This window comes from Recurvomyces mirabilis (genome assembly GCF_035927965.1).
Source record: "Recurvomyces mirabilis strain CCFEE 5264 chromosome Unknown scaffold_1, whole genome shotgun sequence".
Classification (NCBI taxonomy): domain Eukaryota; kingdom Fungi; phylum Ascomycota; class Dothideomycetes; order Mycosphaerellales; family Teratosphaeriaceae; genus Recurvomyces; species Recurvomyces mirabilis.
Genome location: NW_027041935.1, coordinates 290,881 through 302,580, shown reverse-complemented (window position 1 = coordinate 302,580; position 11,700 = coordinate 290,881). Strand labels below are relative to the sequence as shown.

At 52.9% G+C, this 11,700-nt stretch overlaps 6 protein-coding genes across 6 annotated transcripts; 1 reads left to right on the top strand and 5 right to left on the bottom strand.

The window, feature by feature from the left end:
* Positions 1-1,191: 1,191 nt before the first annotated feature.
* Positions 1,192-1,892, bottom strand: LTS14_000140 (uncharacterized protein; the record flags this gene model as incomplete). The annotated part of the gene is made up of 3 exons (XM_064832854.1): positions 1,192-1,205; positions 1,253-1,280; positions 1,359-1,892. 3 exons carry the CDS (start codon positions 1,890-1,892, stop codon positions 1,192-1,194), a joined length of 576 nt encoding a protein of 191 aa, XP_064699123.1.
* Positions 1,893-2,143: 251 nt separating this feature from the next.
* On the top strand, positions 2,144-2,635 carry LTS14_000139 (uncharacterized protein; the record flags this gene model as incomplete). Its single annotated transcript, XM_064832853.1, has 2 exons — positions 2,144-2,377; positions 2,438-2,635. 2 exons carry the CDS (start codon positions 2,144-2,146, stop codon positions 2,633-2,635), a joined length of 432 nt encoding a protein of 143 aa, XP_064699122.1.
* Positions 2,636-3,416: 781 nt separating this feature from the next.
* LTS14_000138 (uncharacterized protein) lies at positions 3,417-5,015 on the bottom strand (the record flags this gene model as incomplete). The annotated part of the gene is made up of 1 exon (XM_064832852.1): positions 3,417-5,015. One exon carries the CDS (start codon positions 5,013-5,015, stop codon positions 3,417-3,419), a length of 1,599 nt encoding a protein of 532 aa, XP_064699121.1.
* A 279-nt stretch (positions 5,016-5,294) lies between these two features.
* On the bottom strand, positions 5,295-6,091 carry LTS14_000137 (uncharacterized protein; the record flags this gene model as incomplete). Its single annotated transcript, XM_064832851.1, has 2 exons — positions 5,295-5,788; positions 5,824-6,091. The coding sequence occupies 2 exons, from the start codon at positions 6,089-6,091 to the stop codon at positions 5,295-5,297; spliced, it is 762 nt and encodes a 253-aa protein (XP_064699120.1).
* A 246-nt stretch (positions 6,092-6,337) lies between these two features.
* Positions 6,338-9,592, bottom strand: LTS14_000136 (uncharacterized protein; the record flags this gene model as incomplete). Its single annotated transcript, XM_064832850.1, has 2 exons — positions 6,338-8,338; positions 8,438-9,592. The coding sequence occupies 2 exons, from the start codon at positions 9,590-9,592 to the stop codon at positions 6,338-6,340; spliced, it is 3,156 nt and encodes a 1,051-aa protein (XP_064699119.1).
* Positions 9,593-10,331: 739 nt separating this feature from the next.
* On the bottom strand, positions 10,332-11,600 carry CYS17 (Cysteine synthase 1; the record flags this gene model as incomplete). Its single annotated transcript, XM_064832849.1, has 2 exons — positions 10,332-11,329; positions 11,393-11,600. 2 exons carry the CDS (start codon positions 11,598-11,600, stop codon positions 10,332-10,334), a joined length of 1,206 nt encoding a protein of 401 aa, XP_064699118.1.
* Between the last annotated feature and the right edge of the window lie 100 nt (positions 11,601-11,700).

Sequence of the window (11,700 nt, the reverse complement as noted above, 5' to 3'; positions counted from 1 at the left end):
AAGGCCACGGATAGAGTGCTTCAAGCCAGAACTTACAGTTGAAGCCATCAATCTCAGGATACAGCTACACCATCCACCACAAGAATCAGCAATCTTACTCCTCTCCTCCACCCCACCACACCATACCACTCTCGCCCATAGGATCAAGATCACTCACCGCATCCCGCCTCATAAATCGCCCCCGCCTTTCCTTGCTCACAACTCCACTGCAAGATGGTATTCGAGAGCGCCGCCCCGATATTCTTCTCACCCTGATAGCATTTGAAGCAACTGGCGCACCATTGATCTTTCCCGATGGCGTTGGAGAGCGCAGTGCCGATGTTGGTGCAGCCAGTGCCGCCGGCGTTGTCGACGCCGATGTCGGTTGTGTAGTCGGCTCCGGATTGATTGGGGTCGTGGGCGACGCAGGACTGTAGGTGGAGAAGGTGGGTTAGTTGGATGGAGTGATGAGGTGGAGGGGATGGGGTGAGGGGGAGGGGGAGGTACTTGTCTGTTGGGGAGTGGAGATTGGAGCTTGGGACCTTTGCGTGTTGTTCGAGGGGCTGCTGTAGCCGTGGTGATGAGGAGGACGGCCGCTGCGAGGAGGGCTGTGAGGGAGAATCGCATCTTGATGGTTGGTCGTTGAACGTTGGAAGTAGACGTGGTAGCTGCTGGTTATTGCTGATTGGACTGCGATGTGGTGCAGGTGTCTGAGAAGACCACTTGACTTCGCGATTATAGGTTCAAGGGTTGGCCAAGCTGCAGTGAAGTGATGGTGACTGGTATGCGCAATCACGCAGCACGTGGTAGTGAAGGAGATAGTACCAACGCCCACTCAAGCCTGACGGATGCTCGTGACTTCCCTCGTCAGACGATTGGCGGGTTTAGGATGCTCAACTGGTATCTACGCCTCTACTACTGGAGGTTGGCCTGGAGACGGATTCGAGTATTCGTCACGACAGATCCCCTCATTGAGGTTCGAAATTACAAGTCAATCAACGCGAAGTGGCTCGATGAAGTCTTCATTGCCACCGAGATCGCTGGTCACCACAGGGCGAGACTGATAACGATCAGACCCTTTTGATCTCTTGCGATACTTGTCCACTCATCGACGATCTGGTCTCCCATCTCGTGCCATCTCGTGTTCGCCAGCCTGCTCACCGAGCTCCAGGGAAGAGATTGTGCCAAATGATCTCCATCGCCTCGCTCTCCTCAATAGTCGGGACCTATTGGTCTGTCAGTACTCTTTACTCTCGAGGATCATACCACTCACAGTTGAACCCGTTGACCTCCGGGTAGATCTACACCATCACAGAGTCAGCAAAACACGTTCTCCATCACGACACCGCCATCATTGATACTGGATCTGAACCACTTACACCATGCAACACGGAATTGATGATACCGCCATGCCCTTGCGTCTCGATGACGAACTGCAATCTCGTGTTGTGGAAGTCCGCAGCGATGCTCTGCTCTCCTTTCACGCACGTGTAGGAGCCGGTCCATTGCTTGGCTGGTAAGGCCTTGTACATGCCACTCACGACCTCCGTGCAGCGTGTGCCGGGATCTGGATTGACGCCGATGTCGATTTTGTACGTGGTTTCACCGTCGGCTCTGTCTTCGGCTACGCAGGACTGGGATGATGTGTCAGGATGTGCATGAGAGGAGAAAGGGGTGGTTTTATGGCTATGAAATACCTGCTCGTTCGGCTTCGGAGAGGCAGGATTGGCTCTCTTGCCGACCTGCTTGAGATCTGCATCTCCCTTGTAGTCGAAGCCTCCAGCAGCATCCGGATAGAGGCCGGGTTCTGTGTTGAGCTTGGCCGTGATGCGAGTATTTAGTAGTGGGGCAGCGGTGATGAAGGTGGCGGCGAGGAGTGCCGCGGCAATGATGGAGAAAAGCTCGGTACGCATGCTTGATGAGCAGTCGACTGTGTGTGAAGTGGATGGAAGATGTATTGGCAAGAAGTGGTTGTATGGCTAAGGTATTTGGAAAGGGTGGAGGTGATGCTCTGGTCGTGACTGCCGATTTGAATGCATCCAAGGAGGATCGTGCCTGCCGCGTTAAGTTCGAAGTCATTCAGTCACAAGTCACAGGTTCAGTGATTGAGTGAACGAGCTTCGAGCAGAGCCGTCAGTCACACTAATTCAACCAACACTTGGCCATGCATCAGCCATCACACGAACAATATCCTCGACAAATTCTCAAATCAAATATTCTACCACAACCGAGACAAGGCTTCGATATGCATCATCAGAACATACTCCTGGCGATTGTCGTCCTTCTCATCGCCATCAGCGCGGCGATCCCGGTCACCGGCAGTCTCGTCATATCCATCAGCTCGGTCGAGATCGTGGAGCGCAAGCCTCATTTGCAGTCACCCCTACCCAATCAATCGGTAAGCTAATATGACCAGCGTTGCTGCGAGATATGATAATGATTTTCAACAACAACATAGTCTTGTGTAGCTCATGACTACAGTCTATCGTCAGCGACCTACACGGTACAAGTGGGCATCGATTACGCCGACCTTCACGGCTGTGCGAGCATCTGGGAGACTCTGAAGAGTGTCGTCGGTCACGGCGAGTCCGGTGGTATCCATGACGAAAATTACAAATGCTGGAAAGGGGACTGGAAAGATCAGCTTCGATTGTAATGATGGCTATGGCGATCTGATCAACAGAGCGCTGTCAGACGTGGGTAGTAATTCAAGAACGATCTGATGGTATTAGTGACTGACTCGCATCCTGTACAGTGCTATCCTGATGTAGGATTCGATTGCCCGGACTATTGAGAAGGTAGAGGATGGAGACCCGTTGTTCGAGCCTTGGGGGCAGGGCAGACATGGCTATTTGCCTCTGCGTAGACTAAGCTATCGGCCTCTTCTGCAAAACATATCCTGCTAGGTCCGACTACCTGGGTAGGTTTTGTTGAGAACAGATTGGCGGTGTGCAGCGATGGTTGTGTCTCGCTTGGAAAGGCTGTTCTGTAAGTTAGGAAGGCACGTTGCGGTCACCCAAGAAGCGATCTCGGACCACTCTCAGCCCAACTTCTACTCGCTTCTCTGCACCTTCTTCACTTCTCATCGCACGTTGAACTGCAACCGATATCTCATTGCTTCGACAGCGAACGACAATTCCAATCTTCTCAACGGACTAACTCCACCATCCACTCCAAGATCATCGCCATTGCCATGGCCATCCTGTCAACCTCCTTGAGCAGTGTCACACCAGTCAGAAATGACAAAAGCAGCACTGCGAACCGCAACACCACGCTCATCGGCACTGATGGCCGCTTCAAGCCAGTAATGCAGTCCCCAGGCCCTAATGAGCAGGCAAGTACCCTCCCACTCAAGTCCCCAATACGCACCAACTAAACTGACCGCTCACCGCCCAACAGTCCTGTCTCTGCAAAGACCCAAGCAAGTGGGATGCAGACTACACCTGGACTGCATCTCGTTCCACAGCTCGCTTATCACCAGGGCTGTCAGTATAGCAGTCGAAACCACCCGCTACGGCGTTGTACTTCTGTGTCAGTACTGCGTTCAACTTCGGACTGGCTTTGGTGTCGTGCGTCGTCTCAACTTCCAATATGGTGTTATCGTCCGGCGTTGGGTTGCATGTGACTGAGCGCAAGGCTCCCTCGAGGCCCGACTGTAGCCCATTAATTATGTCACTACATCCGTCGCCATGATTATATGGCTCTCCTACGATGATTGTGTAGTTCCACTGCTGTTGAGGTGCACCCAGCCACTGTGCTTGTTTGCACGATTGTGTGTGCATCGCTAACTCTCGCTTTCGCTGTGACGTGTCGGTGACTACGCGAACCATGGTACGCTGGAGATCATGCTGCTGTTGAGGTACAGAGGCCCAAGTGACGAGACCCAGGGGATCCCGAGAAAGCCTCTTGTGGTTGGGCTCCTGGGGGAGTTCCCTCTTCTTTAATCGTCGCAGCGGCTTGGGTATATCGCAATCAAATCCGCCGGAAATCTGGTAGACTTGGGCCATTGCACGATTGACTTGATCCGGTGTCCTGGAGTCAGCTCTTGTCGGGAATGTTATCCTGGTGACGTTGTCATCCTCATCGTCGCTGATGCATTTGAATGATGTGACGGCAAAAGCTATCACATCCCCTGATAAGATCATCCGCACATTGTTACAGCCGGCGCCGTTGTTCCAAGGTTTGCCGATACTTAAGTGGAACCACCAAGTGTGCGGATCCAATATTGAGACCCAACAAGATTGAGTGTTGGCAGGAGCGACAGGCGCACGATCCTCCGTAAGAGGCGAGTTCTCGGTACATCCGAAGCCTCCTTGCACCATGGGGTACTCTTTGCCAAGTGTCTGATCAACCTTCTTCGTTACTCCAGGTCGAGCCAAAGTTGTGAAACGCAACGAAGTGCCGCCGTGCATATCATCAACACACTCGTACCTCGCAAATCCGGAATTGGGCGCATACCTTGACCGACCATCCTTGAGTGCATCTTGCATCGCAGTCTTGATATCATCGCAGCCTTTGCCCTTCGCAAAATCCACTCCCGTTGTAATACTGAAGTTGAAGTACGATAGAGCTTCAACACCACCTGCTGTGACCGGCGGTATTGACTGGTCCCATGACTTGATCGAACAGCCTGAAGTACTTGGACTGTCCTTGGGCTTCTTGTGTCGCTTCGCCATTCCTCGACCGGGTACTAATTCACCATGTCCGGACGATTTAGGAGAGGCTTGCTCTGCAACATCCCTTCGGAGGTTCTTAAAAGCATGCTCGGAGGCCTTAGCAGTATCAGCCTCAGCAGATGATCGCCAAACATGTCTCTTCCCTGCCCCCTTCGATTGTGGTGGGATTGGGGCGCTGGCACAATTGAAGCCACCGGAAACATCATAAGACTTGGTCATTGCCTTGTCGACCCGGGAGCCTAACCCCTCTTCACTGGTTGCTGTGAATGTGATGAGGGTGTTTTGATTCGCATCACCCTCCGCAACACAGGCGAATGACCCCTCGTAGTCCTGGCCAACTTCCTGATTCAGAGATGCCATGACTCCATCACAAGTTGTGCGGTCCTTCCAAGCCTTACCGATGCTTATGCGGAGAGATACGTCCCCGATACCGTCAGCGAGAATCCAGCACGATTGAGTGTTCGGAAAAGCAGGCGGCATCAGATCGGCTTGACGCCCGGACTTGGTGTTGCAATCGAATCTAGATCCCACCATGGGATACTGCTGGCCCAGTGTTTTGTCGATCTTCACGGCTACTCCATCCTTAGCAAGAGTCGTAAAATCCAGCTTCGTATCTTTATGGTTGGCTTCTGTGCAGCTTCAGGAAGCGAAGCCGCTGTTGGGTATTGAGGACGACGAGTTGGCAAGAGAGCTGGCTAGTGCCGTCTTGACGTCGTCGCAGCCTTTGCCTTTGGCATAGTCGACGCCAATCACGATCGTGAAGTTGAAGAACGAGCTGGTTTGACTACTTGTGGTAGTATTCCAGCTTGCGATCGCGCACGTTTGCGTGTCAGACGGTATATCTTTTCGCGAGACCAGTCGAGGCGGAGCGGGGCCGGTTGCGATCGGGGGCGTTCCTCTCGATGACCTAGAGCTGTGAGCTGCGATACTGATGGGACGTCGCTTATCTGTACCCGCAGATGAGATGTAGGGGCCCATGTCAAGAGGCATTACACTTCGCCGGTCCTTCATGTTTAGATCCCAATATCTCGGCGGTCCGTACTCTCCCCAATCTCTCTTGTCAACACAGTTGAAGCCTCCTATTACCGAAGGATACAATTTGCCCAGCTCTTGGTCGACTGCGTAAATGATGGCTGTTCCGCTGTAGTATTAAATGTCAATATCGTACCGTACTTCTCATCATCTTTACAGGTAAAATTCCGGAAGACAGTTGTTGGATCCGATACCGCACCTGCATTGCCAGCAGCAGCGCTTAACCCCGTTGTGATGTCGGCACAGCCACTTCCATTATTCCATAATCTGCCAATGGTTGTAGTATACTGTAACCAGCCGAGATCGTAGGGAGAATCATCGCTATACACGTATTTCACACCACAGCTCATGGTATCTAGTTTATCCTTCCAGCTGTTACCATGACGAGATGGATATTTGTGCATGTCGGGCCGAGGATGCAGGATGCTTGCATCGGTGTCATGGACCAGCTCGGGTGATGGATCCAGACTACTGTCACGAGCAGCAACAGCTCTCTTCTGGTCCAATCGTGTCAGCTCCGTCAACTTCTTGCAATCCAGCTGAGCCAATATAGGTTGAACCGAACAGGCCGCAAAATCGGAACCAATGAATCTCGACTCCAACTCGTTCACAATGGCCAGGAGCTTACTCTTGTCCTTCTCAGTCGTTGTTCATTTGGCACGACCGGAGGCGGTGGTCGTGCAAGTGATCTTTCGCTTTCTGACTCGTGGCTCCAGCTCTCCAAGGATGCGCTGGACGGCGTCAGAGATCCCACTGGTCAATCTAATGCCACCTTTGATATCGACCATGCACGATGGTTGAGGAACAGCTGGGCGCTTCAGCCACATACGTCGTCCTACTGGCTGATTCGTGGTGCCTTGTAGAGCGCTCTTTGCAGCAATGGTGCCACTGCTGCTGCCAGCGCTTGAGCTATTCTGGTCGAACGATCGCGGCGTTGGACAAGCTGGTAAATTCCTTGTCCTAGGCTTGATCGGACATTTTTCAAAATTCGAGCTCGGGTAGTACTTGTAAAGTCGCTGCACCACTGCTTTGGGCGCATCAAGATCAGAAGGAATTGGAGACTTGGGAATGCTGAAGCTCGCCAATACGAATTTGGACGAGGTACGCTCGTTGCATCGCCACTCGATAGGGGCCGAAATGTTCTTGCCACCGAACAATTTCTTCCTGAGCGTGGTACAGCGCGGTCTTGAGTCCCATCCTTGCGAGAACTTGGGTAGCTTGATCGAACACTCCCTGGATCTCCCAATTCCTGATCCGGTCGCCCTCCGCCTTATGGTGTTAGAGTGACTTGAAGGCTTGAGCGGGCATTCGGAGAAGTCTGGGTTCAAGACCGTTTGAGCAGCAAGTATGTTCACATAGCGCTGGACCCAGGAAGGATCATCCATCATTACAAGTGCGAAGCGTCCAGGCTGACTCGTGATACTGCAGCTGCTGTGGTAAGGCGGATGGTTAGAAGGATTCACAAGCCATGTAGCATCGTGGCAATTGTTGTCTAAGTCTGGTGGCTGCCCGAGGATGAAAGCGCGCATGTTCAACGTGACCGTGCAATTGATCATCTGGCTTACGTTCTCTGCAGGCGACTTGCGATTCTGTAGAAGGGGGGATACTGATCCAAAGCTCGTGCCTTCACGGGCCAGTTCTTTCACAGCCAAGGTAGAGATACCTGCGTCAACTGCGCGCTCATCCATGACGACCATATCGTCGATTTCTGGAGTGCGATTGTCATGCTGACCATGCCGTTGAACGGTACTCTTCTTTACATGTCGATTTTCTGTCTCCAGATCACGTTCAATGAAATGCTCACCCAAAATCGTGATCGACTTCCCGGGATGTGCACACGAATTGTCCGTCACACCAACAAAACGATGCCGTATTGTCATGATGATGTTAGCCGCGTTGTCGTTAGATACTCGGAACGTGTACGCGATGCTACCATTAGTAGTGACAGAGCAATGATGGTCTGTTGGTACATCGACATAGTCAGACCTGATGGCCTGCCGGACTTCCTTGCACTGCAAAGTCCTTCGGGTGTTTGTGAAGCTTGATCCAGGAATAGTGACCTTGCAATGGTCGCGCCGAGCTTCGAGGCGGGGACTTGACTCTCGAATCTCGAGCTCGGAAGGTGACTTCACCGGCAGATCGAGATGTCCAGTCTTCTCGTTATCCCTTCCCCCACGATCCTTACGCCACACCTTCCTCCTTCGGTCAGCGGTGACCATCCATTGTGTGCCAACGAAGTCTGCCATGATCTCCGCCTTGATCTTATTAGCATGCCCTTCTTTGGCACTAAATTCGTACAGAAGCCCACCATCGTCAGAGCGTTGGCAGGACCCTTCGTCTAGCAGTGTTGCATGCTTCCTGACGTTGGCACGTAGGTTCATGCAGAGTGTTATTGTTTTCTTCTCCTTGTGGATGTTGCTGGCTGGTACTGTGGCGATGAGATGGAGGAATCTCTCCCTCCTGGCTTCGAGTCGTGATCCTGCTTCTCGGTTCCTGGGTCCGGGCGGCAAGATCTCTGACCGCTCCGCATACTTTGCTCCACTATCAATTCCACTCAGCGCCTCATTAATTCCTCCATGCCGTCTCCCAAGTGCCCCAAACAACTCCTTCGTCCTCCCCTCACCACCAATAGTCCCATTCCTCCCGCTCGGCTGCACCTCACAAGCCCCAAACCACGTCCCATTTCACTTCCCCGCCAACACATCCACAATCTTCTGCACATGCCTTTCCTTCTCCTCGAACCAACACACCATCCCCGCCTTCACGGCCCCCGTCCCGTCCTCAGCTTTCCCATGGTTCGAGAAACACTGCGTCTTGCCGTCGGGCTTCTTGGCGCCTTTCTTGACAGCTTTCTCGATCATTTTGCACATCTTATCCGAACTCTGTACATCCTTGGAAGGCAACTTGGTGATGGGGATGACGGCTACGCAGCGCTTCTTCCTTTCTAGGATTGACGCACGGTCTTTGAGCATAGGAAGGGGCACAGGTACGGCATCCGACCAGTCTCCCGATTTCAACGGTTTGACCTCTCCGCCTATGTTGGGGTAGTCGTAACGATCATCATCTCTCTTCAACTTCATATCCGCAGGTTGCACCTCACAAGCAGTAAAGTTCAGCATCTGATATGCCCCCTTCAAGGTCTCGATAACGTGAGGCGTATCCTTCGACTTAGCCGCGAACGTATACACCAATCCACCAATCGTGTTGCCAACGCAGTAGTCATCCTTATGAAGTTTTCCCTTCTTATCCTTGACCGTCTTTTTGACGGCGCGGCAAGCTTCGTTGACGGAGGCGTCTGATGGCAGATTTGTCTGTGGTATTACGACGGCACAGTGGTCGATGTGGTGGAGGAGGCCGCGAGCGTTGAGGCTGGAGTTTGTGTGGTCGGATCTGGCTGGGACGTACTCGTAGACTCCATCGGTCGAAGTACGACGAAGATTCCTGTTGGTATCCGTGGGCGACTCATCGTCCTCAGAGCTTGTGGAAGTCGGAGAAGGGCTCGTCTTCGAACTAGCGGGAACAGTGGTCATGAGAGTGCTTTTGTGACCAGGAACGGAAGATAGAGAAGACGTATTCGGGCCCTCAGTAGTCGTAGTCATTGCAGTAACGGTCGTAGTAGCCACCGCGGTCTCCTTCTCCAGAAGTGTGACCGTGCCCGGCCCGACAACCGAACTTGGAGCCGCCTCCAAAACAACGGCAGTAGAAGTCTCCACAGCCAACAACGTCTCCGTCGTCGAAAGCACAGTCGTACTCGTAGCCATCTCCACAGAAGTCGAAACCTGGATAATCATCGGGACAGTGGTCGTAAAAGCAGAAGCAGTAGCAGTATTTCTCGCCGTGACAATCGGAGCCGATGCTAGACTAGAGCCGGTGGGCAGGTGTGTTGCTCCCGTGCCAGTGGGCATGATAGTGTTGGAAGAACTAGAGGTATTTGGGCAGTAAGGATCATTGCTAGCTGAGTCGTTTGGCCATCGGGATCGTTGGTGTGGGAGCGCTGCGGCATTGCTTGCGACCAGGAGGGTGGTGGCGATGGTTACGACACCAGTCTTGAGGCGCATAGCGCTTTATAGACTTGGCCGAAGCCCCGTTGCCTTTAATGGAGGACGTGTGGGGTAGTATCTGCTTGGGGTGTAAGCTGAGGAATACGAGGGAGTTGGTCTTGGTAGTCTTCGTTGGAAAGGACGACTTGTTTAATGTAAGCGAAGGGAATCAGAAATTCGCCGGCAGGGAGCCAGCTACTTATACCCTCCCATCCAGCACCCGCAGCTATCCTCAAGCAATGCTCGTGAGCTCGTGGTGCTGGCGAGCTGCGTTGGCTAGCACGGAGGGGAACTGCTGAAGCATGGAATAGCTTGTGGGTGCTGGTGGGTGCTGGTGGGCGCTGCATGAGTAATGTGAAAGCGAGTCCGTGGATAGTTGTGATGGTCGTATGCTGTCGATCAAATGTGCAGTATGTGCTTAGCTGCAAGGTGTGCGGGTCTTGTGCGAGAGGCATGAGCAGTGCCAGCACACTAGCATAAGTGTTCACAGCTGCCATCACATCGAAGAAAACCGTCGCTCATCCAGAATCGTGTGAAGAGGCCTGAAGTACAAAGATTCCCATTCCATCATATATCTACAGTCAATCTCCTCTACCAAACTCATCTAATCCAAAACAGCATACCTCCTCAACCCCTCCGGCACTGCCTCCCACAGCCCCTTCTCATGCAACCACTTCTTACTAAACAACCGATCCGCATACCGATACGCCCCATCACACAAAATCGTCACGACCGTATTCCCCGGTCCGAGCTTAACAGCCAGATCCCTCGCCGCGGCGACGTTGAGACAGGAGCTAGCGCCCAAATACAATCCCTCTTCGTCCAAACATCGGTACACCATCTCGATACTTGAGGCGTCGGGGACATGGAGTGCGCCATCCAAGAGATCGATATCGGGTTGAAGATTAGAAGTGATTCGTCCTTGACCAATACCTTCGGTAATGGAGGAGCCTTTCCGCTCGGTCATTTTGCCGCCGGATGAGACGTAGGTGTATATCACGCTTCCTGGCGGATCAGCTACGTAGCATTTCACTTTCCCACCAGAGACATCCTTCAAATATCTCGTGACACCTGCAATCGTGCCAGCGGTTCCGGAAGCGCAGGTGAAAGCGTCGATCTTGCCTTGTGTCTGCGCCCAAATCTCCGGGCCCGTGGTCTCGATATGTGCTTGTCTATTAGCGACATTATCGAATTGGTTGGTCCAAACGCAGTTTTCTCTTTCTTCGGCATAGCGCGTGGCTTGGTGGTTGTAGTTCTCGGGATTATCGTACGCCACCGCTGGCACGGGATACACTTCCGCTCCGAGCAACCTCAGCAGATCGATCTTGCCTTGGCTCTGTGTATTCGGCATGAAGATCACGAGCTTGTAGCCTTTACTTCTGCAGACGTGCGCCAGACCTATGCCTGTATTGCCGGCTGTGCCTTCGACTACGGTCCCGCCGGGTTTTAGCAAGCCGCGTTCCTCGGCATCTTTGACGACGTAGTAGGCTGCGCGGTCTTTGACGCTGCCACCGGGGTTTTGGAATTCGGCTTTGCCTAGGATCTCACATCCTGTTTCTTCGGAGAGTTTCTTGAGGCGGATGAGGGGAGTGTTTCCGATTGCTAGGGTGCTGGGGTATCAGTCAATGGTCGTGATTCATTTGAGGGATGAACGGTATGACTAACCAGATATGAAGCCATTCTCGGCTATCCGCTGGGCGGAGGATATCTCCAGTCCACGAGGATTCATTTTATGCGCGTCGTCGGCAGAGATGGGTTGAGGGGTGGTGTGAGTGGGCTTGACAGAGGGTGTGGCGTAGTTGGCTCGGAGTGTGAGGGTTGGGATACGATTGACGGGTCTTGTCGCAGCCCGCAGCGCTGTACGTGTGAACATTTGAGCAAGTAGCAGTGAAGATTGGTAGAAGGTGAGCTGTAGTGACCAACGATCAAACTTTCGAGCTGCATCGGCCAATGCACGTCATCCCACTTTCGGA